The 26221-nt window shown below is 40.5% G+C and overlaps 1 protein-coding gene across 2 annotated transcripts in view; it reads right to left on the minus strand.

Moving 5' to 3' along the window:
* Positions 1-26221, minus strand: part of AFG1L (AFG1 like ATPase) — a 191599-nt gene that overhangs the window by 18642 nt on the left and 146736 nt on the right. For both annotated transcript variants that reach the window (XM_073576056.1, XM_073576055.1), the window contains one exon: positions 2041-2123. In XM_073576056.1, the coding sequence (XP_073432157.1) occupies positions 2041-2123 (83 nt within the window). The remainder of the gene's footprint in view (positions 1-2040; positions 2124-26221) is intronic.

The following is a 26221-nucleotide window of genomic DNA, read 5'->3' on the forward strand; positions in this document are numbered from 1 at the left end:
CATGGTGCAAGGTGATTAAAAACTTCTTTACCGAAATCTCAGTACAAAACAAGTTTCTGATCTCAAGGGCCCCTTTCTCAAGTGGCAGAGATCTCTGATCTCTTAAGTTTCTTGCACCAGGTCTGTTTTGGGGTTTAGTTAGGAATTACCTAGCAAACGCTTCGATACATTAAAATGATTTTGTATCCTAGTGATGAATCAGTAATTTATAAGACAAAGAAGGAGAAAGACGTAGATTCTTGGTTAAAAAAGGTATATTAGTAACACATAATTAAATAATGCAATAAGTACAAAAATAGTAATAATGAGGTGCATAAGGATAGAAAAAGGATAGAAAAAGAGGACCACCGGTGCCAATTAACCGCCTAACACATATGTACAGAGGTAGAGAGCTGCTCAGTACAATGCGTAATATACCGTAAGTAATATAACCAAGTGTCAAGTAACACTATAAGACATACTTGTACCAAGAGCAGCGCTTACCAGTATGTATGGAGGGTAAGAGGCACCGGGCTGGATCCAAGAGACCCCCCAGAATTTTACAGTATAAAAGATAAAAATAACCCTTTAATTTGTCAAGACTTTGAGCTAGTCTGAAAATATGAAGATAAGGAGGATGGTGGGCACCACAAGATATCAAACAAATCATGCAGCTTGGTGCAACCAATGTGCTAAGACAATGTGAACACAAGCAAAGAGAGAAAAAGAGCACAAAAAACAGTGCACACACAAAGTACACCATTTTTCACTGTATGTATTCATACTATGTTTTTAATTGTTTTTATATGTTTATCTTCCTTGGCAACTTTCTGTCTTAATAAAGCCTCCATTATTGATGAAACATGCTGTGTGTGCACTGTTTTTTGTGCTCTTTTTCTCTCTTTGCTTGTAGTCTGAAAATATGAGAAATAAAAAGTATTGGATTATAAAGGCCTGGATGAAATATGTGGATCTTATATTGAAATCATAAAGCTAAAATGAAAGAAAAAAAGTGGTCATAAGTAAGTGAAATAACTCATTATTGTAGTCAATTAATTCAAAACTGAAACTATCATAAGATATTCAGGTATTCAATAACTATTCAGCTATTCCCTTATTTGTACTGCTATCCTCTTAATATGAGGTAGGGGACAAGTCAACTTTTCATTGACCATTCAAGGATGTGTGGTATTCTTTTAGCTTCATAGCTGTCTGCACTGCCTGGAGTTTTCAAACTAGGAGTTTCCAAGAGACGGTGTGGACCGAAACAACTCCAATTGGACACGGATTAAAGGTAGGAACATATTAAGGGTTAAAACAACAACAAAAAAAATAGGGAAAAAGTCAGCTCACCCACATGAGAAGTCCGATGCACGGAGGGCGGCCGCAGGAGAGATAAACCATGAACGAGGATTCCAGCCTCAGAATTTTCATTAAACGTTTTTAATGAAGAGCCTGACGCCACAATCCTTGTTTTTCGTATTAAAGGTTGTCGATCTTGGGGACTTTATTTAAGTTTAAAAATAAATAAATAGTTAAAAATGTCCCCAATGGTGGACAACCCCTTTAATAGATTTTGGTGATTTAACACTGTTCTCTATTCAATTACATTTGACTGGAGAATCTTTTGAAAAAGGGATCAGGACAATATGCATGATTGGTAGCGGCAGAGACGGACAGCTTCATTGTGGAATATCATTCTAGTTTAACCAATTCACTGGAAATGGCAAAGCAGCTGACATACAGGCTGACACTGGTTTTCTTCAAGATCCATTTACTATGATTGACACCTACTGAATAATCAATTGCAAAAATTATTATGACCTTTCATTTCCACTTACATTATGTCAAATATCCATTATGAGAAAATATGACATCTTGAAGGGGTTCTACACTTGTTATTCTTACTAATGATCGTCTAACACAGAAAGCGTAGAGCTCAGACTTCGTACTATGCTCACTGACTCTGAAGTTAGAAAGTAGCACATCCTATAGCACTAAAGCACCAACACAACTGTTGGAACGTAAATGAAGAAAGAAATTAAGACAATTTGAACTCACAGGAAATATATTTTACCAGCAGCAGCAAGAACGCGCTTCCTGTAGTCTATGCCAGAGTCCAGTTGAATTGTATTGCAGTATTCCTTAAAGAAGAAATAATATACTGTTAAGTCTGTATACACATCTGAATGTCCACAGAAAGTTTCAGCCAAAAGAAACTAATGAGGTTGAAAAAAAAAAAAAAAAAAAAAAAAAAAGATCATGTAGTTTTAACTTTTCTCTGCCACTGTTGATCCAGAATACATCACAAAACCAGCATGAGGCAGACACCAATTTTGCTCATCTTTAAAAAGTACAAATAAGTCAATCACATAACTTGGATCAATAACCCATCTCAAGTGATCCAATACTCATAACTTCATTACACTCAAGAAAGACATCCGGGTCTCCCTCAAATTCCTTCAATGCAAATCGTGCAATGGATGAGCCATCACAACATTGGTGTGGTGGAAAGTTCGATAGTCTCACTGTTTTTATAGTAAAGAATCCTTGCTTATGAGGCATTTTAGAAACCATGACAACCATTTCTTTTGTGTTGGAAAAGTGCAAGTAATATTAAGAATAGAACTGAGCAAATTTTTCAATATTCGTTTTGGATTACGGGCGCCGGTGAGTACTGTTTTTGCAATATTCGCCAAACATAGCCGAACGCCATTGGAGTCCATGGGAGTAGAAATGCGCAAATATGTTCGGAAACGATCAAACATAAATAGGGTACTAATATGGCAAGAAAATGGCAAATTCGGATTTGGCGATCATTTCGGAACATATTTGCTCATCTCTAGTTATAAATTTTGTTTTCATATTTATTCTGACTTTGCTTTTATTGCAATTTCCATGTCATAGGATGCAGATATTGTTTGAGACAAAGCCTGTTTTCACCTTAATGACCAGGCCAATTTTTACATTTCTGACCATTCACTTTATGAGGTAATACCTCTAGAACGCATCAACGGTTCCCGGTGATTCTGAGATTTTCTCGAGACATACTGTACTTTATGATAGTGGTAAAATTTCTTTGATATGACTTGGGTTTATTTGTGAAAAAAAAAACGGAAATTTGGCAAAAATTTTGAAAATTTTGCAATTATCAAACTTTTAGTTTTTATGCCCTTAAATCAGGGTCATATCACACAAAATAGTTAATAAAATAACATTTCCCACATGTCTTCTTTACATCAGAACAATTTTCTTTGTTAAAAAGTTATAAGGGTTAAAAGTTGACCAGCAATTTCTCATTTTTACAACAAAATTTGCAAAACCATTTTTTCTAGGGTCCGCCTCACACTTGAAGTGACTTTGGGGGGCTATATGACAGAAAATACCCAAAGTGACACCATTCTAAGGCTATGTGCACACGTGCGGAATTCCCGCAGAAATTTCCGCGGCAATTCCGCAACTTCCTGCTGTGGCAAATACGCGAAAAATCCGCTTGCGTAATTCCCGCAAAAAACTAGCGTTTTGCAAGCGTAATTAGCTTGCAGAATACTAGCGTTTTTCAAGTGATCTGTAGCATCGCTTAGAAAACTGATTGACAGGTTGGTCACACTCGTCAAACATAGTGTTTGACGAGCGTGACCAACTTTTTACTATTGAGTATGCCTATGCAGCATCAGTAGTAAAAAGATATAATGTTAAAAATAATAATATATAATAATAATAAAAATTGTGATATTCTCACCTTCCGGTGTCCCCCGCAGCGTCCCCAGGCCTCAGCGATGCTCCCGGCAACTCCTGTTCCCAGTGATGCCTTGTGACAATGACCCCAGATGACGTAGCATCACGCGAGACTGCTAAGTCATCAAAGGTCATTGTCGCAAGGCATCCCTTGGAACGGGAGTTGCCGTGAGCATCGCTGAGGCCTGGGGACGCTGTGGGGGACACCGGAAGGTGAGAATATCACAATTTTTTATTTTAATTCTATTTTTTACAGGGATATAGTATGCGGAACAATGCATTCCTATGTGTGTGGAATTCCCACGATTACGCAAAAAGAATGAGCATGCTGCATATTTTTCCGCAATGTGATTCTGCCACGGAAAAAAAACGCATTAGCACAGCATGTGGGTTGCTTATTTTATGCGTCTTCGCAGCAAAAAAACACGGCAAAAACGCATAAAATCAGCGGGAATTCCGTGCACGTGTGCACATAGCCTAAATCTGCACCCCTCAAGGTGCTCAAAACCACAAGAAGTTTATTAACCATTCAGGTGCTTCACAGGAATTTTTGGAATGTGGAAGGAAAAAATAAACATTTACTTTTCTTTCACAAAAATGTAACTTTAGACCTAATTTTTTTTTTACTTTCTCAAGGGTAACAGGAGAAAATGGACCATAAATTTTGCTGTGCAATTTCTCCTGAGCATACCGATACCCCATATGTGGAGGTAATCTACTGTTTGGGCACATGGCAGGGCTTGAAAGTTAAGGAGCGCCATTTCACTTTTTGAATGTAAAATATGCTGGAATAATTAGGGTTGCCATGTCGTGTTTGGAGAGCCCCTGATGTGCCTAAACAGTGGAAACTCTCAACAAGTGACACCATTTTGGAAACTAGACCCCTTATGGAACTTATCTAGATGTGTATTGAGCACCTCGAACCCACAGATGCTTCACAGAAGTTTATAATGTAGAGCCATGGAAATTTAAAAAAAAAAACAAAAAAAAAAACAAAACACATTTTTCCCAAATAAATCTTTTTGGCTCTAAATTTTGCATTTACATAAGGGTAAAAGGAGAGATTGCGCCAAACAATTTGTTGTGCAATTTATCCTGAGTTGACTGATACCCCGATTGTGGTCGCACACTACTTTTGCGGCACAGTGCAAAGCTCAGAAGGGAAGTAGGGAAATATTACAGTGCAGATTTTGCTGCACTTGTTTGAGGTTGCCTTGTTATGTTGACGGAGCCCCTGAGGTGCCAGAACAGCAGAACCCCCCATAAGTGACCCAATTTTACCAATTAAACCACAAATGAATTTATCTATGGGTGCAGTGATTATATTGAGACTACAGGTGTGTCACAAACTTTTATACCATTGGGCAGTGAAGAAAAATAATTTACATTTTTACCACCAAGATTGTGTGTTAGTCCCAAGTTTTACATTTTCACACTGGAAACTGGGTAAAAATGGCACCAGCATTTGTCCCACAATTTCTGCTGAATGCAGAAATACCCCATATGTGGATGTATAGTATTACTTTGCCATACGGAGAGACTCGGGGAAGGAGCAATATTTGCCTCCTGGAGCGCAGATTTTCCTAGACTAGTTTGTGGATTCCATATAAAGACCCCCTAAATGCTAGAAAAGCAGAATCCCCCCTCAAGTGACCCCATTTTGGAAATTATAACCCTTTGGGATCTTATTTACAGATGTAGTGACGATTTTGACTCCATGGGCGTTTTCCAGAAACAGGCAGCAGTGGATGTTGCTGAATGAAAAATGCAAACTGACATTGTAGTGACCAGTACATTATGCCCAGCCAGTGCTTATGGAGACACGCACCTGTAAATTAGGCGGACTCTCATCACTACAGAAATGCCAAACATGTGGGCGCTAAATGTTGTTTAGGCACACTGGGGCTTAGAAGGGAGGGGGCATTTGGATTTGGGAGTGGAGAATTTGCTTAATTTCTTTTGGCGGGTGAGCCATTTCGCTTTTCCAGAGCCTTTGTGCCAGTAACGTGGAAGCCCCCTATATTTCCGTAAACAGATGACAGATCTGAATGGAGACTTGCTTTTTTGTGGATTGAGTGGAAGCTTTTATTGAGAACATTTTACATAAATGTTTGGGATCACAGTTATCCAGCTCTCTACGCTGACCACTTACTTTGGGGTTTCCATCTAAATCTGAGTGACATGATTCAGATGAAACCCCCGATGGATCCATTCACTATAGTGAGGCAGCAGTAACTCTCGACTCTATCTGGCCTCAGTTCCGTGGTTTCCTTCTTTTCAGAAGTGCACAAAACTATGGCTGACGGCACTTTTATGAAATCCTAAAAAGACGGACACCCCCGGATCACAGGTGCAATGGCGTCCACAGTGCCTTCATCTGCCTCACTATAGGGAATTTTACATCAGGGTTCTGTCTGAATCACGTATTTCAGAGATTTACACGGAAACCCCGATGTAAGAGCAGGATAAATGTGTGCCAAGCCTTAATCTTTGGGAGGCAGAATGAAAAAAACAAAAAAAATCAACAGCATGTGAAGAATTGATTTTATTTATTTTTTATGCCATTCCTCGTGCGGTATAAGTGATTAGGCGACTTTATTCTTCGGGTCGGTGCGATTACAGCGATACCAGATTTGTATCGGGTTTTTATGTTTGGCTGCTGTCACACACTAAAAGACGCTCTTATTACAAAAACTAGATTTTGCTTCACCATATTTTGAGAGCTACAATTTTTTGATATTTAGGCCGACAGTCATGTGAGGGCTTGTGTTTTGCAGACGAGTTGACGTTTTTATTGGTACCAATTTTGGGCACATGACATTTTTTGAACGCTTTCTATTCCGGTTTTTGGGAGACAGAATGAACAAAAAACAGCAATTCAGGAATTGCTTTTTAAAAATTTTTTTTATACTGTTTTGCATATGGTAAAAATGGTAAGAGTTTTATTCTTCGGGTCAGTACTATTACATCGATACCTAATTTATATATTTTTTGTGTTTTGGCACTTTTACACAATAAAAACTATTTTATAGAAAAAATTATTTTTGCAGCGCTTTATTCTGAGAGCTATAACTTTTTTATTTTTCTGCTGAGGAAGCTGTATGGTGGTTTGTTTTTTGCGGGACAAGATGACAATTTCAGCGGAACAATTTTTATCCACATCCGTATTTTTTATCACATTTTATTGCACTTTTTGTTCGGCGGTATGATGATAAAGCATTGTTTTTGCCTCTTTTTATTTATTTTTTTACAGTGTTCACTGAAGGGGTTTTATAGAGCGGATCGTTACGGACGTGGTGATACCAAATACGTGTACTTTTATTGATTTTTTTATTTACATAAATAAATGTATTTATTGGTGAATTTTTTTTCTTTATTTGGTGATTTTTACAAAAAAATATTTTTACACATAATTTTTTTTAACTTTATTACATTGTTCCAATATGGGACATCACTACAGTCATATGTTAAAGTTTGGGCACCCCTATTAATGTTAACCTTTTTTCTTTATAACAATTTTGGTTTTTGCAACAGCTATTTCAGTTTCATATGTCTAATAACTGATGGACTCAGTTATATTTCTGGATTCAAATGAGGTTTATTGTACTAACAGAAAATGTGCAATCTGCATTTTAACAAAATTTGACCGGTGCAAAAGTATGGGCACCTCAACATAAAAGTGACATTAATATTTTGCAGATCCTCCTTTTGCAAAAATAACAGCCTCTAGTCGCTTCCTGTAGCTACTAATGAGTTCCTGGATCCTGGATGAAGGTATTTGTGACCATTCCTGTTTACAAAATAATTCCAGTACAGTTAAGTTTGATGGTCGCCGAGCATGGACAGCCCGCTTCAAATCATCCCACAGATTTTCAATGATATTCAGGTCTGGGGACTGGGATGGCCATTCCAGAACATTGTAATTGTTCATCTGCATGAATGCCTGAGTAGATTTGGAGCGGTGTTTTGGATCATTGTCTTGCTGAAATATCCATTCCCTGCGTAACTTCAACTTCGTCACTGATTCTTGCACATTATTGTCAATAATCTGCTGATACTGAGTTGAATCCATGCGACCCTCAACTTTAACAAGATTCCCGGTGCCGGCATTGGCCACACAGCCCCAAAGCATGATGGAACCTCCACCAAATTTTACTGTGGGTAGCAAGTGTTTTTCTTGGAATGCTGTGTTTTTTAGCCTCCACGCATAACGCCTTTTTGTATGACCAAACAACTCAATCTTTGTTTCATCAGTCCACAGGACCTTCTTCCAAAATGTAACTGGCTTGTCCAAATGTGCTTTTGCATACCTCAGGCGACTCTGTTTGTGGTGTGCTTGCAGAAACGGCTTCTTTCGCATCACTCTCCCATACAGCTTCTCCTTGTGCAAAGTGCGCTGTATTGTTGACCGATGCACAGTGACACCATCTGCAGCAATATGATGCTGCAGGTCTTTGGAGGTGGTCTCTGGATTGTCCTTGACTGTTCTCACCATTCTTCTTCTCTGCCTTTCTGATATTTTTCTTGGCCTGCCACTTCTGGGCTTAACAAGAATTGTACCTGTGTTCTTCCATTTCCTTACTATGTTCCTCACAGTGGAAACTGACAGGTTAAATCTCTGAGACAACTTTTTGTATCCTTCCCCTGAAAAGCTATGTTGAATAATCTTTGTTTTCAGATCATTTGAGAGTTGTTTTGAGGAGCCCATGATGCCACTCTTCATAGGAGAACTACTTGCAAGTGGCCACCTTAAATACCTTTTCTCATGATTTGATACACCTGGCTATGAAGTTCAAAGCTCAATGAGGTTACAAAACCAATTTAGTGCTTCAGGAAGTCAGTAAAAAGCAGTTAGGAGTGTTCAAATCAAGAAAATGATAAGGGTGCCCATACTTTTGCACCGGTCAAATTTTGTTTAAATGCAGATTGCACATTTTCTGTTAGTACAATAAACCTCATTTGAATCCAGAAATATAACGGAGTCCATCAGTTATTAGATATATGAAACTGAAATAGCTGTTGCAGAAACCAAAATTGTTATAAAGAAAAAAGGTTAACATTAATAGGGGTGCCCAAACTTTTACATATGACTGTATATAATGTCAGATTGCTGATCAGACACTGCACAGCAGAGTGTCAGATCAGGATCTGAAAGGCAGGGAAAGAGGCATGCCGGCGAGCCACCTTCCCTGCAGGACCCTGCGGCCATCTTGGCGCAAGGGGTCTCCATGGAGACCACCAGAACAACACGTTCGCATCGCGTTGTGGTGGGAGCGCGCAGCGAACCCCCCTCCCTGTGCAATGCTTCTCTATGCCCCTGTCACTACTGACAGCAGCACCAGAGGGGTTAAACGTTCACAATCGATGCTAGCACCGATCGTGGGCACTGCTGCGGAGTGTCAGCTGTGCTCAGCGTGAGGCCGCGGCGGTCACGGTGCCGTACTAATACTGTTCTGGGCACAACTGCACCTCCCGCAGAGCAGTACTAGTACGACGCATGTCGCTAAGGGGGTTAAAGACACAACATGTTACACTTTAAAATCTAACATAATCCAGAAAAAAACAAATATCTACTGTTAGCCAGTAAAGCAATAGCGCACATTCTTTTATAGACAATTATAGACACCACCTTGGTAAGCCAAGAGCCAGAGGATACAGTTAGATGTACATTTCCCTTAGGCCTGTTTCACACTTCCGTTTTTGTGTCCGCCAAACGGATCCGTTTCCTTTTTTTGACGGAAACTGATGCAAACGGATCCGTTTTTTTGACGGATCCGCGGTAACCACTAATGGAAGTCTATGGGACAAAAAAAACGGATCCTGCAAAAAAATGGCGGATCCGTTTTTTTTCGGAAACCAACGGATTTTGACGGATTTGAAAAAACGGAAGTGTGAAACAGGCCTTACAGGTGAATGGCTCAAGTTGACCAGATCAAGAGGAGTGGCTGAATCTAGCAACGGATTTCCTTTATGATGGCCACATATCCTAGCAGGGCATTTAAACAGGTGTTGTTCAAATGGGCCAGCGATATGGAGGAGGGTGGAGTGGGGAAGATCAGGACCCAGAAGTACGTACCTGGGTAACAGTCCGTAGAAAAGTTTACTTATGCTGTGGCGGTGTCTCTGCGACTAGGTAAGGTTATACATGCTACTATTAGTATACACACCTAAGGCCTGTTTCACACTTCCGTTTTTGTGTCCGCCAAACGGATCCGTTTCCGTTTTTTTGACGGAAACTGATGCCAACGGATCCGTTTTTTTAAAAACGGATCCGTTTTTTTGACGGATCCGCGGTAACCGTAATGGAAGTCTATGGGACAAAAAAAAACGGATCCTGCAAAAAATGGCGGATCCGTTTTTTTACGGAAAACAACGGATTTTGACGGATTTGAAAAAACGGAAGTGTGAAACAGGCCTTAGCGGATTACCATGCCAAACTTGCATATCTAACGTTTTTACTCCACATTCGTGTTTGTACCTCTGAAGGGATAGTAATGATTCTTTTTGATATGGGACATTTATGTAGTGTTTTCCCTATCTGAGGTAGTATCTAATCTAAGGGATACAAACTTGCATAGTAGACCTTACCATAAAGAATTTTCTGAACTGTATCTGAAGCTTCTGTAATTATACACTTCTGCGGAGAACCACTACTGTGTCTCCTTATTTTGCACTTGTGTGTGATTAGTATGTAGTATTTTAGGTGCCAATAAAGTATTTTGGTACCTTTTTAAACACTCCTGTGCTTCTCCTGTTTTATAATGCTCATTTTGGAGTGTAGAGTGCTCTGTCCACATTTCGCTAGGAGTCTGGATTTTCCGGTTTACAGAAAGTGAGACAGTAGGAGTTAATGATGATTTGGGGGGGGGGGGGGGGGGGACTTGGATATGTAAGGAAAGCAGGGAGCTGAGTAGGAGTAATAATTGTGCTAACCTTATTCAATGTCTGCTGGCAAATGCAAGAAGTCTTACAAACAAAACGAATGAATTGGAGACACTTATGTGGGTCACAGAATATGATGTGGTGGGCATTACGGAAACCTGAGTGGACGAAAGCCATGCATGGGTTACAAACATAGAGGGCTACACTACATTTAGAAAGGACAAGAAAAACAAAAAAGTTGGAGGGGTGTGTATTTTCGTTAAATCCAACTTGAGACCTGTGCTCAATGACTACAATGGGGGAAACTGGGACAATGTAGAGCCACTATGGGTAAATTTACCTGGGGATGACAATAATGGAAAACTGCAAATTGGGCGTTTGCTACAAGCCTCCTAATATAACTGAACAGGTAGAGAATGAAATGCTGCAACAAATTAAAAAGGCAGCAAATAATAATAGGGTCCTTATTATGGGGGTTTTAACTATCCTAACATTCAATGGGACCTAGAATCTTTTGGTTGTGCAAAAAGTGCAAGTTCTTATCTGCAGTTCAAGACAATTACCTCTCTCACCTGGTACAGCAGTTTGCGAAAGCATTCACCCCCATTAGCATTTTTGTGTTTTTCTACCTCACAACATGGAATATCACAGTTTTTTTGTTGAGGGTTTGCATCAGTTCATGTAAAAAACTTGCCTACAACTGTGAACATCTGTTTCTTTTTTATTGTGAAGCAAACAACCTATAGGACAAAATAGCTGAAAACTTCAGTGTGCATAACTATTCACCCCCTAAAGAGAGCACTTTGTGGAGCCTCCTTTTTATGTAATTACAGCTGCAAGTCAATTTGGATAAGTCTCTATTAGCTTTCCACATCTTGACACTGGGATTTTTGCCCATTCTTCAAGGCAAAACTACTCCAGCTTCTTCAAGTTAGATGGTTTCCTCTGGACAACAATAATCTTCACGTCTGACCACAGATTATCTATTGAATTAGGCCTGGTCTTTGACTACGCCACTCCAAAACATTCACATGTATCCGGTTACACCACTAGAGTGTTGCTTTAGCAGTACGGTTTGGGTCATCGTCTTGTTGGAAGGTGAACCTCCGTCCCAGTCTCAAATCACTGACTAACAGATTTTGCTGAAGAATATCCCTGCATTTTGCACCACCCATCTTACAGTACTCTCTACTCGGACCATTTTACCTGTCTTTGCTGCTGAGAAACATACCCACAGCATGATGCTCCCACCACCAAGTTTCACTGTGGGGATGGTGTTCTTGGAGTGATGAGCGGTGTTGGTTTGGCACCAGACATAGTGTTTACCTTATTGGCCAAAAAGTTCAATTTTTGTCTCATCTGACCACAGCCCCTTCCTCCATACATTTGAGGAGTCTCTCACATGTCTTTTTGCAAACTCATAACAAGCCTTACAGTTTTCGTGTGTACGTAAAGGCTTTTTTCTGCCAACTCTACCATAAAGGCGACCTCTGTGGAGTGTACAGCTTATTGTGGTCATATAAACAGATACTACAGTCTGTGCTTGCAAACTCTGCAGATCCTTCAGTGTTACCTTTGGTCTCTGTGCTGTCTCTCTGATTACTGACCTCCTCGCCCAGGCTGAAAGGTTTTAGTAACACAGTTTTTAAGGTTGAAGGAAGAATTTAAGTCCATCTAGTTCAACCCATAGCCTAACATGTGGATCCTGAAGAACACAAAAAAACCCATGTTGCAAACACTAAGCTCCACATTGGGGAAAAAAATTCCTTCTTGACTCCACCTCCAGCAATCAGACTAGCTCCCTGGATCAACGCCCTATCAAGGAATCTAGTATATATAACCTGTAATTTTATACGTTTCAAGAAAGGCATCCAAGCCCTTCTTAAATTTTAGTAGTGAATCACTCATCACATCATACAGAAGAGAGTTCCATAGTCTCACTGCTCTTACAGTAAAGAATCCGAGTCTGTGATTATGATTAAACCTTCTTTCCTCCAGACGTAGACGATGCCCCCTTGTCCCCATCTCAGGTCTAAGAGTTAAAAGATCATTAGAAAGGTCTTTGAACTGTCCCCGCATATATTTATACAAACTAAATAACCCCAAGTGTAATAACTTGTCTTGGTATTGCAGACCCCCTAGTTCCCTAATAACCTTGGTCGCTCTTCTCAGCACCCGCTCTAGTTCAGCTCTTTCTTATACACCGGAGACCAGAACTGTACACAGTATTCTAAGTGTGGTCGCACTAGTGACTTTTATAGAGGTAAAATTATGTTCTCCTCATGAGCATCTATGCCTCTTTTAATGCATCCTATTATTTTATTTGCCTTTGCAGCAGCTGCCTGACACTGGCCACTAAATGTGAGTTTGTCGTCCACCCATACACCCAGGTCTTTTTCAGTGACCGTTTAGCCCAGTGTTTTACAATTAAGCACATAATTATACATGTTATTTCCTCTGCCCAGGTGCATGACCTTACATTTATCCTCATTAAAGCTCATTTGCCATTTATCAGCCCAAGCTTCCAGTTTACATAAATCCTCCTATAATATATTGTTCTCCTCTGTATGGTTTACCCTGCAGAGTATAGTGTAATCTGCAAATATTGAGATTCTACTCTGTATGCCCCCTTCAAGGTCACTAATAAATATGTTAAAAGGAAGCGGGCCCAATACTGACCCCCCCCCCTGTGGTACCCCACTGCTAACCTTGACCCAGTCCGAGTGTGCTCCATTAATAACAACCCTTTGTTTCCTATCCCTGAACCAGCTCTTAACCCACTTACACATATTTGCCCCTATCCCCATTGTTCTCATTTTATGTATCAACCTTTTGTGTGGCACCATATCGAAAGCTTTTGAAAAGTCCATATACACCACGTCCACTGCATTTCCTTGGCCCAGTCTGGAACTTACCTCTTCATAGAAGCTTATCAGATTAGTCTGACAGAAACGGTCCCTCGTAAACCCATGTTGATATTGGGTCATGAGATGATTCTTCTTCAGATACTCCAGCATAGCATCTATTAGAAACTCCTCCAGGATTTTACCCACAGTAGAATTTAAACTTACTGGCCTATAATTTCCAAGTTCAATTTTTGTCCCCTTTTTGAATATTGGCACAACATTTGCTATACGCCAGTCCTGTGGTACAGACCCTGTTATTATGGAATCTTTAAAGATTAAAAATAATGGTCTATCAATGACTGTACTTAATTCCTGCAGTACTCGGGGGGTGTATCCCATCCGGGCCCAGGGATTTGTCAACTTTAGTGATTTTAAGACGCCGCTGTACTTCCTGTTGGGTTAAGTTTTGTGGGCGGCCCTCTCTTGGAAGGCTTGTTGTGGTACCATATTCTTTCCACTTGATGATAATGAATTTGATGGTGCTCTGGGGATCATCAGAGATTCAACCCTGACTTGTACTGCTCAACAACATTATCACCGACTTGTTTGGAGATCTCCTTGGTCTTCAGGGTGTTGTTTGGTTAGTGCTGACTTTTGCTTAATGGTGTTACACCCTCCGTGGTCTTTCAGATAAGATGTGTATATACTGACTGACCATTTGCACACAGATGGACTTCCTTTCACTAAGCATGTGACTTATCAAGGTAATTGCTTGCACCAAAAATTTTAGGTGCTTCACGGCAAAAGGGTGAATACATATTTACATGGCACTTTTTAGTTCTTTGATCCCATAAATTGCCCATATGTTTCTCATTTCATCAACATAGACTATTTAGTGCTGATGCATCACACACAAATCAAAATACAAAAATATTTAAAACACAGGTGGTAATGTAACAAAACTGATAAAAAAGCCAAGGGGAATGAATACTTTTACAAGCTACTGTAGATGAACTAGCCAGAGGAGATCATCTGCTTAATCTGGTCCTGTCAAATAGACCACATACAATTTCAGATCAACAGTTCAGGAAGCATTTGGGATGCAGCAGTCATAATATGGTAAGTTTCTATGTAATATTTAATACAACATTTCAAAGTGGAAACGCAAAAACCTGTAACATTAGGAAGACTAATTTCAACAATTTAAGGGAACAGCTTACTCAAGTAGACTGGGACCATATCAAAGCAACTGGAAACACCGAACATAAATGTGGCCGTTTAAGAATTTAGTACTAGAATCCTGTAGAAAGCTTATACCCTCTGGTAACAACATGTAGAAAAATAAGAAGAAATCATTATGGATAAATAAGACAGTACAAAGTTTAATAAGGCAAAAAGCCATTCAAAATCTTGAAGACTGAGAATACAGAAATAGCAATTTAGGAGTACAAAGTTTGCTACTGAAACACAAATTGCCAGGGACATTATAACATTTATTGGGATTTATTTTAAATACATTAATACCAATAAGAAAAAAGGCATGGCATTGGCCCCTATAAAGATAACAACAACAAGATAACTATAAGAGGACAAAGAAAAGGCTGAGATATTAAACAGGCACTTTTCATCTGTGTTCAGTAATGGACTGACTTGTTCCAGGGATCATTCAACAAGGCCAAAATCAAAGTTCACCACCTGTTATAACTAGTTTAACACAAGCAGAAGTAAGCCTGCATCTGAGCAAATTAAACATTGACAAATCCCCTGACTCAGAAGGCATTCATCCATGGATACTGAAGGACTTGAGCTCAGTAATTGATAGACCGCTGTATCTCATGTTCTTAGACTCTCTTGTCACAAGGCTGGTGCCACAGGATTGGAGGAACACTGATGTGGTACCGATATTTAAAGGGAATCTGTAGCATTTGGCCTATCTAAAAAAATTTATATGAGCATATAGGTTATAAAATGGTGAAAAACAGTCCTACCTGTGTGTCTCATATCAGATGTGTTGTTGCTAAGAAATCATCTTTTACCACTTTATACAAAGTGAACTCTTCCAGGTTCTGTTGAGGATAGTGCCTGGAGATAACTCTGCCTCCAGAGCTTGTTTTAAATATAAGGGGGGGTTACCAGTGTGATGTGAAATGGTTACCAGTGTTACCAATGTGATGTGTAATGGTTACCAGTGTGATGTGTTGTGAACGCTCTCGATTCGACTTCTGAGTCGGGGCTCCCTCTGGTGTTTACTGTGGGTAGTGGAGCTGGCTGAAGTCTGCCACCTGACGATGATGATTGGAAATCCGGGGTTACTGACTGGAGTATTTAATTGAGCAGGCTTCCTTCAGTGGCTGCTGGTGATTAGTTTTCTTCCTGTGCATTCTGAGGTCTGCTGTCTTCTGCCAGTTCGTGCATTTTTCAGTTACGTTGTTCATTTGCTAATCCTTTGCATCTGATCTGGTTTTGCCTCTTTCTGCTTTGCTGTGATGGTTTAGCATTGTTCCCTGTTGGGGCAGAGCTGGACCCCACTCCATATGTTACAGCTTATGTCAGTTTGTTCAGTCCCCTGTGATACTAGTCTCTTTTTGCTTTGATGTCAGTTCATACCAGAATGCTGATATAGTGGGGGAGAGGTCGTGAGACCTCAGTGTTATTTTGTACATCAGACGTGTTGGATTTTTAGGGTTTTTGCGTGATTGCAGACAAGATCTTTCCTTTCCTATCCTATTTAGTTAGTTTGGGCCCTATCATTTGCTCAGTCTATTTTCTGCCGGCGTTTGTGTCTCATCTTGTCTCACCGACAATATATGTTTGGGGGCTATCTATTCCTTTGGGGTTCTACTCCAGGGCAGTTTAGATTTCACCTTTCTTGCTTTAGGCTTAGTTAGCTCTTCGGCTGTGCCGAGGCGTCTAGGGCATCGTAGTTACGCCCCACGGCTACTGCTAGTTGTGTTGTTAGGATTAGGGGTCTGCAATCTGCTAAGTTACCAACCTTTCTGGTTTCCTGGTGGCCTAGCCTATTCCTGCCGTCCTCCTCGGTGACCAGTTCATAACAGTGATGGTTACCAGAGTGATGTGTAATGCTCTCCTGATCTCACTGCAGCACTGTGTGCGAGTATAACTGACACATCTGCAGGTTCCTCTCAGCTTCCACATCACAAGCAGACAGGTCTGTAATATTGTGTAATACAGCAGAGCGCTGAGAGAAGCAAAAAATGTGTTTGCATGAAGACAAATTTCATTTTTGCTGTCCGGTGTTGGTTACTTGTCTCACTGGTAACTCCCCTTCATGAAAAATAAGCTCTGGGGCAGAATCATCTTCCAGGCACCATCCGCCCCAGAGTCTGGAAGTGGTCATTTACATAAAGTGATAAAAGATGATTTCTCAGCAACAACACATCTGTTATGAGACACAAAGGTAGGTGTTGTGAGTTCATTTTCCCCTTCACTACTGAGGCCCGAGGAACTCCCTCTTCTGGTGAAGAAAGGTAGTGAGCCTGATTGTCAAACACCTGGGGCTGATGATGATGACTGGCTGAGTGGAGTTAGTGACTGGATATAAGGCTGCCGACGCCCTTCTGGCCTGCGGGTGACTTCTCTGTGGACTTCTAGGAAACCAGTCTGATTCCTGCTCATCTAAAGCTAAGCTTTCTGCTTTGCCTTTTTGCATTGTGTTTTGTTTTCCTTGCTTTTCTGGATTCTGCCATTCCCTGCTGGGGTGAGCTGAATCTCCTTTTGCCTGTTGCTCTGTCTTCAGAATATTCCTGAGTACTGACATAACCTTTTTTGAAGCCTAGCGTCTTCAGGGCCTTTTTTACTGTCAGTTTGTTGGCTCTTATTTTCATAGGGTTTTTTCACGGATTGCAGACAGCACCCTTCCTGTCCTTTCCTATTAAAGCTAGCTTGGGGCCCCATCTTTGCTCAGTCTATCTTTCTGTCTGTGTTTTGTTTTTTCTTCTTGCTTCACCGTCATTATATGTGGGGGGCTGCCTTTTGCTTTGGGGTCTGCTCTGGGGCAGTTTAGATTTCCCTTTCTGTCTTTAGGCTATGTAGTCCTCCGGCTGTGATCGAGGGGCCTAGGGCATCGTAGGAGCCCCCCACGGCTACTGCTAGTTGTGTTGATAGGTTCAGGGGTCTGCAATCCGATAGCTGCCAACTTCTCTGGTTTTCTGGACTTAGTTAGCATTTCTATTTTTGCCTCCTATGGTGACTCAATCATAACAGGTAGGACTATTTTCAGCATTCTATAGACTGTATACCCACATTAATACACTGCTCAAAAAAATAAAGGGAACACTAAGATACCACATCGTAGATATCACTGAATGAAATATTGCAGTTGTAAATCTTTATTCATTACATAGTGGCATGCGTTGAGAACAAGAAAACATAAAAATTATCAATGTAAATCAAAATTAATACCCCAGGAGGTCTGGATTTGGAAGCATACTCAAAATCAAAGTGGAAAATCAAATTACAGGCTGATCCAACTTCATTGGAAATGCCTCAAGACAAGGAAATGATGCTCAGTAGTGTGTGGCCTCCACGTGCCTGTATGACCTCCCTACAACGCCTGGGCATGCTCCTGATGAGGCGGCGGACGGTCTCCTGAGGGATCTCCTCCCAGACCTGGACTAAAGCATCCGCCAACTCCTGGACAGTCTGTGGTGCAACGTGATGTTGGTGGATGGAGCGAGACATGATGTCCCAGATGTGCTCAATCGGATTCAGGTCTGGGGAACGAGCGGGCCAGTCCATAGCTTCAATGCCTTCATCTTGCAGGAACTGCTGACACACCCCAGCCACAGGAGGTCTGGCATTGTCCTGCATTAGGAGGAACCCAGGGCCTACCGCACCACTATTTGCTCTCACAAGGGTTTGAGGATCTCATCTCGGTACCTAATGGCAGTCAGGCTACCTCTGGCGAGCACACGGAGGGCTGTGCGGCCCTCCAAAGAAATGCCACTCCACACCATTACTGACCTACTGCCAAACCGGTAATGCTGAAGGATGTTGCAGGCAGCAGATCGCTCTCCACGGTGTCACGTCTGTCACATGTGCTCAATGTGAACTTGCTTTCATCTTTGAAGAGCACAGGGCGTCAGTGGTGAATTTGCCAATCCTGGTGTTCTGTGGCAAATACCAAGCGTCCTGCACGGTGTTGGGCTGTGAGCACAACCCCCATCTGTGGACGTCGGGCACTCAGACGATCCTCATGGAGTCGGTTTCTAACAGTTTGTGCATTTGTGCATGCGCATTTGTGGCATGCTGGAGGTCATTTTGCAGGGCTCTGGCAGTGCTTCTCCTGTTCCTTCTTGCACAAAGGCTGAAGTAGCGGTCCCGCTGCTGGGTTGTTGCGCTCCTACGGCCCCCTCCACGTCTCCTGGTGTACTGGCCTGTCTCCTGGTAGCGCCTCCAGCCTCTGGACACTACGCTCACAGACACAGCAAACCTTCTTGCCACAGGTCGCATTGATGTGCCATCCTGGATGAGTTGCACTACCTGAGCCACTTGTGTGGGTTCTAGACTTTGTCTCATGCTACCACGAGCGTGAAAGCACAACCAACATTCAAAACTGACCAAAACATCAGCCACAAAGATGTGGTCCCCACCTTCAGAACCACTCCTTTATTGTGTGTCTTGATAATTGCCAATAATTTCCATCTGTTGTCTATTCCATTTGCACAACAGCATTTGAAATTGACTGTCGGTGTTGCTTCCTAAGTGGACAGTTTGATTTCACAGAAGTTTGATTTACTTGGAGTTATATTCTGTTGTTTAAGTGTTCCCTTTATTTTTTTGAGCAGTGTAGTTTAGATAGGTCAAATTTGGTAACAGATTCCCAATAAGAATGGTAAGAAGGTATATCCAGGCAACTACCGTCCGGTAAGCATGACATCTGGACTTTGCAAAGGCATTTGATACTGTACCAAATAACAGCCATATACTGAAGCTACAGAAGTAGAACATAGGGGAAACTATATGCAGATGGATAAGGAATCAGGAAAAAAAGAGTCATCATAAATGGTACTTACTCTAAATGGGAAATAGCAGTGGGGTACCGCAAGGATCTGTGCTAGGACCGATTCTTTTTAACCCCTTTATTAATGACCTTGTGGATGGGATTGAGAGTAAAGTGTTAGCCTTTGCTGATGACACCAAACTATGTAGGGTATTAAAATCTAACCTTGACAGTACAATATTGCAAAATGATCTGGATAAGATGTCTGAATGGGCAAACACTTGGCAAATGAGATTTAATGTAAATAAATGTAGAGTAATGCACCTAGGACAGAGTAATCCTATTGCTGCATATACATTTCTTGAAAGTTGCATTTTGGTGTTGGTGTTCTGATTATTAGCCTTTAACTTGCATTTATTCTCTGTTTTTATGAATTTACAATAATAAAATCATTAATAATTTTTTGATACGCTCGTGTCCACCTCACTCTTTTTGTTTTTGTAATTATTATGGATGAGTCATTTGGTTGACGGGCTTCTTGTTTGGGTCCCCAATGTATAAATCACTTGTGAGGCCCCATCTAATATGGACTCCAATTTTGGGCTCCACATTTTAGAAGGATATTCAGAAGATAGAGTCAGTTCAAAGGCGGGCTACTAGATTATTACAAGGGATGGAACGCCGGTCATATAATGAGAGCTTGGATAAAGCTGGAATCACACATAGCGACTTACCAGCGATCCCGACAACGATATCAACGTGTCAGGATCGCTGGTAAGTTGCTATGTGATCGCTGGTGAGCTGTCAAACAGACAGCTTCACCAGCGATTAGCACAGCGACGCCGCGCGCGCGGCATCGATGTGTTCGTTAGCGCTGATGCCATATTCATGTCAAAAATAGAATTAAAATAAAAAATATTGTTATTCTCACCTTCCGATGTCCCGCGCAGCATTCCACGCTCCGGTCCCAGTAATCCTTTGCGAGAATTACCGCGATGACATCCGTTCTCGCGGGATCGCGAAGTCTCGCGGTCATTCTTGCAAAGGATTACTGGGACCGGGAGTGTGGAGAGAAGCTGGAAGACTGCGCGGGACGCCAGAAGGTGAGAATAACAATATTTTTTATTTTTTTTTTATTATTTTACAGCTGATCGCTGGTCTCCCGCCTGTCACACGCAGCGATGCGTGCTGGCCAGCGGGAGATCAGCGACGAAAAAAAATGTCCAGAGGTTTCTTGCAGCGATCAGCGATACCGGCAGGGGGGCCGGTCGCTGATCGCTGTCATGCACTGCGATCTCGCTGGTGAGATCGCTGTTGTGTCACAAAAGTTGTGACTCAGCAGTGATCTCGCTAGCAAGATTGCTATGTGTGACGGGGCCCTTAGTTGGGCTTGTTTAGTTTAGAAAAAGATGCCTCAAAGGAGATCTCATTTACATGTATCAATATATGTGTGGTCAGTACAAAGGACTGGCACACAACTTATTCCTTTGAAAGACCATACTAAAGACCAGGGGTCATTCATTACGGGTGGAAGAAAGGCGATTCCGGCAGCTAAATAGGTAAGGGTTTTTTACAGCTAGTGCAGTCAGACTGTGGAATGCTGACCACAAGAGGTAGTAATAGCAGACAATATAACAGCTTTTATACAAGGACTGGATGATTTCCTCAGTACACATAACATTGTGGGTTATAGATAGTTTACTGACAAAATGTATAATTGGTGGAGAAAGGTTGAACTTGATGGACCTACAGTAGGTCTTTTTCAACCTATGTAACTATGTCTAGCAACATGTTCGATCATAATCTTCAATTGTGGCTTATTAGTTCACAATACTAAAACAGTCACACAAGCAGATTAACAATGTAAGAATTTGCCCAAAAAAGCAAATATTTCTCTAAAGGAAGAGAATTAACGGATCAATATAATAGTATGGCTGTAGGATAATAGAAACTTTGGGTATTGATTTTGCCGTTTCATTGGTAGAGGATATACTAATTAAATTAGCTTGTTACCCTTAGTTAGCTTTGATACCATAGTCAGCAAGCATGGTAAATATGTGGTATCCGCTTCAACAAGCGAATCGGAAGAAGTTAGCTTCTGGGGACATAATCTTTGAGTAAATTTATTCCATGTACACAAAATATATTAAGACAGCTGTAGTAGCAGCACACAAAGTAAATGTTTAGTAAAGCTCACCACATATTTTAAATCAACCCAGCGATCTTACATCTGATTTGTACGTACAGTATATGCAGACTTACTGATATATGCAACTAATCTCAAAGTGGTCCAAAAGATATATAAATGTTTGACATTTATCACTTATGCTACCCTGCCAATTTAAAACTCCATTTTCATAAATAATGTCAATGAATCAATGCAAGAATTGCTCGTGACCTCAAGGGTAATTAGCAATCATTCAAAAGCAACAAGACTCAAAATGATATGTACTTTATTTGTCAGCTCTTGTCTTGATCAGCAAATTAATAAACCACCGCTCTTCTCCGAGACAGTTTTATGAATCAATGGTAATTACATTCTGACATGAAGAGAATAGTACGGCACAACTTGGTATCACTTCATCAACCTTTCTAACCTTCATGCAAGTATTAGCTGTAAATAGCTTTCAAAGAATTCCCAATAGAATCGCAAGGAACTTATGCTGATCTCGGTTGTACTACAAGGGTGTCTGAATGTGACCCGTATCTAAAGCACAATCATCCATAATTATCCCATTTACTGTAATGTTCTAACGCTGTCAAACATTTCTCATGCCCAATTTGCGAACAAACGCTACTTAATTCCACTAGAAATATATCAACAGAAGGGTCAGCCAGTAATATAAGTTCTTTTACTTTTTTGCGATATTTATATCTCTGGCTCAGAAAATACAACAATTCATACACCTAGCAATATATTGCAATGCAATCACCAAGAGGTTATACGAGGACATTAGTGAGACATCTCCGGGTCATCAGTTAATTCTGCTGTAAATAAGAAGGGCACTTTAGTGACTAATAATCTGCCTTATTCTCAGGTAACATGAATTGTACCCTTTATGTATTATCAACAAGTCCTAAGCATCTACTTCTTTCAATTATGAACCACAAACATCACCTTGTCTTTGTTATTTGTAATACCATGATAGCCACAATAAAAACTGGAAAAAAAAGACATAAAAATAACATTATGTAATTATTGGTACTGGAGGAGAGCCGCAAAAAAGTAAAAGCACAAATTGCAGAATATAAAATCATGCCATTCGATTTTGTATACAAAACTGCAATCACTAAACGCAAACTGCCCTGAGAAAGGATGATGAAAGGGATCCTACTGTGTGACCAGATCTATTTCTTCATTATGGTTAAAGTATTATGAGGATGCTCTTACACTTGATCCAGTGATCCTCCCTAGACTAGATTACTACAGTAGAGCTAATTGGGCAAGCTTTGTGTCTGCAGTAGAATAATGTTTAACTGTGATATTCTCATACAGTTTTTGCATATGTTCACTATGGGAATTTAACCCCTTCACCCCCAAGGGTGGTTTGCACGTTCATGACCGGGCCAATTTTTACAATTCTGACCACTGTCCCTTTATGAGGTCATAACTCTGGAACGCTTCCATGGATCCCGGTGATTCTGACATTGTTTTCTCGTGACATATTGTACTTCATGTTACTGGTAAAATTTCATTCAAATAACTTGCATTTATTTGTGAAAAAAACGGAAATTTGGCAAAAATTTTGAAAATTTCGCAATTTTCCAACTTGGAATTTTTATGCCCTTAAATCACAGAGATACGGCACACAAAAAACTTGATAACTAACATTTCCCACATGTTTACTTTACATAAGCACAATTTTGGAACCAAAATTTTTTTTTGTTAGGAAGTTATAAGGGTTAAAAGTTGACCAGCGATTTCTCATTTTTACAACACCATTTTATTTTTAGGACCACATCACATTTGAAGCCACTTTGAGGGGTCTATAGGATAGAAAATACCCAAAAGTGACACCATTCTAAAAACTGCACCCCTTAAGGTGCTCAAAACCACATTCAAGAAGTTTATTAACCCTTTAGGTGCGTCACAGGAATTTTTTGGAATATTTAAAAAAAAAATGAACATCTAACTTTTTTTTCACAAAAAAAGTACTTCAGGTTCAATTTTTTTTATTTTACCAAGGGTAACAGGAGAAATTGGACTGCAAAAGTTATTGTGCAATTTGTCCTGAGTACGCTGATACCTGATTTGTGGGGGGGAACGACTGTTTCGGCGCATGGCAGAGCTCAGAATGGAAGGAGCGCCGTTTGACTTTTTCAATGCAAAATTGGCTGGAATTCAGATCGGACGCCATGTCACGTTTGGAGAGTCCCTGATGTACCTAAACAGTGGAAACCCCCTACAAGTGACCCCATTTTGGAAACTAGACCCCCCAAGGAACTTATCTAGATATGTGGTGAGAACTTTGAACCCACAAGGGCTTTACAGAAGTTTATAACGTACAGCGGTAAAATTAAAAAATCATATTTTTTTCACAAAAATGATCTTTTCACCCCAATTTTTATTTTCCCAAGGGTAACAGGACCCTAAAAGTTATTGTGCAATTTGTCCTGAGTATGCTGATACCCCACATGTGGGGGTAAACCACTATTTGGGCGCATGGCAGAGCTCGGAAGGGAAGCAGCGCCATTTGACGTTTTTTGCTGGAATTGAGATCGGACATCATGTCGCGATTGGAAAACCCCTGATGTACCAAAACAGTGGAAACCCCCCACAAATGACACCATTTTGGAAACTAGACCCCCTAAGGAACTTATCTAGATGTGTGGTGAGAACTTTAAACCCCCAAGGGTTTCACAGAAGTTTATAACATAAAGCCGTACAATTAAAAAATCATATTTTTTCCACAAAAATGATCTTTTCACCCTTAATTCTTATTTTTCCAAGGGTAACAGCACCCTAAAAGTTATTGTGCAATTTGTTCTGAGTACGCTGATACCCCACATGTGGGGGTAAACCACTATTTGGGCGCATGGCAGAGCTCGGAAGGGAAGCAGCGCCATTTGAAGTTTATAACGCCCGGGCGTGAAAATAAAAAATTCGTATTTTTTCCACAAACATGATCTTTTAGTCACCATTTTTTATTTTCCCAAGGGTACCAGGAGAAATTGGACCCCAAAAGTTGTTGTCCAATTTGTCCTGAGTACGCTGACGCCCCATATGTGGGAGAAAACTACTGTATGGACACACGTCGGGGCTCGGAAGGGAAGTAGTGACGTTTTGGAATGCAGACTTTGATGGAATGGTCTGCGGGTGTCATGTTGCCTTTGGAGAGCCCCTAATGTACCTAAACAGTGGAAACACCCACAAATGACCCCATTTTGGAAACGAGAACCCCTAAGGAACTTATCTAGATGTGTGGTGAGCACTTTGAACCCCCAAGTGCTTCACAGAAGTTTATAACGCTCGGACGTGAAAATTAAAAAATCATTTTTTTCCACAAAAATGATATTTTTGCCCCCAATTTTTTATTTTCCCAAGGGTAACAGGAGAAATTGGACCCCAAAAATTGTTTTGCAATTTGTCCTGAGTAGGCTGATACCCTACATGTGGGGGTAAAACACACTGTTTGGGCGAATGGCAGAGCTTGGAAGGGAAGGAGCACCATATGACTTTTTCAACTCAGAATTGGCTGGAATTGAGATCAGACGCAATGTTGCATTTGGAGCGCCCCTGATGTGCCCAAACAGTGGAAACCCCCAATTCTAACTCCAACCCGAACCCAAACACACCCCTAACCCTAATCTCAGCCCTAACCCTAGCCCTAACCCTAACGGAAAAATGGAAATAAATACATTTTTTTAATTTTATTATTTTTCCCTAACTAAGGGGGTGATAACGGGGGGTTTGATTTACTATTTATGGCAGCTGTCGCATGCTGAAAGACGCTTTTTATTGTAAAAATAGTTTTTGCATCACCACATATTGAGAGCTATAATTTTTCCGTATTTTAACCCACCGAGTCATGTGAGGTCTTATTTTTTGCAGGACAAGTTGACGTTTTTATCGGTACAATTTTCGGGCACGTGACATTTTTTGATCGCTTTTTATTCCGGTTTTTGGGACGCAGAATGAACAAAAACCAGCGTTTCATTAATTTCTTTTGGGGGGGTGCGTTGACACCGTTCCACGTGCAGTAAAATTGATAAAGCGGTTTTATTCTTCGGGTCAGTACGGTTACAGCAATACCTCATTTAGGTCTTTTTTTATGTTTTGTCGGTTTTATGCAATGAAAACTATTTTATATAAAAAATAATTATTTTTGCATCGCTTTATTCTGCGAGCTATAACTTTTTTATTTTTTTGCTGATGATGCTGTGTGGCGGCTCGGTTTTTGCGGGACAAGATGACGTTTTCAGCGGTACCATGGATATTTATATGCGTCTTTTTGATCGCGCGTTATTACACTTTTCGTTTGGCGGTATGATAATAAATCATTATTTTTTGCTTCGTTTTTTATTTTTTAAGGGGTTCGCTAAAGGGGTTAACTAATGGGACAGTTTTATAGGGCGGATCGTTACGGACGCGGCGATACCTAATATGTGTACTTTTTTTTTTTTTATTTTCAAAAAATGAAATTATTGGGGAATATTTTTTTTTTTTTACTAAATATTTATTTTTAAAAATTATTTTTACACTTTTTTTTTTACTTTATTACATAGTCCCAGGTGGGACATCACTGTCCTGTGACAGATCGCAGATCAGCAATCTGTCACAGGCATTGAAGCAGACTTCCTCTTGCCTGCGCTT

The sequence above is a fragment of the Dendrobates tinctorius genome, unplaced genomic scaffold (genome assembly GCF_039654945.1).
Source record: "Dendrobates tinctorius isolate UK_male_01 unplaced genomic scaffold, ASM3965494v1 ptg000046l, whole genome shotgun sequence".
Lineage (NCBI taxonomy): Eukaryota > Metazoa > Chordata > Amphibia > Anura > Dendrobatidae > Dendrobates > Dendrobates tinctorius.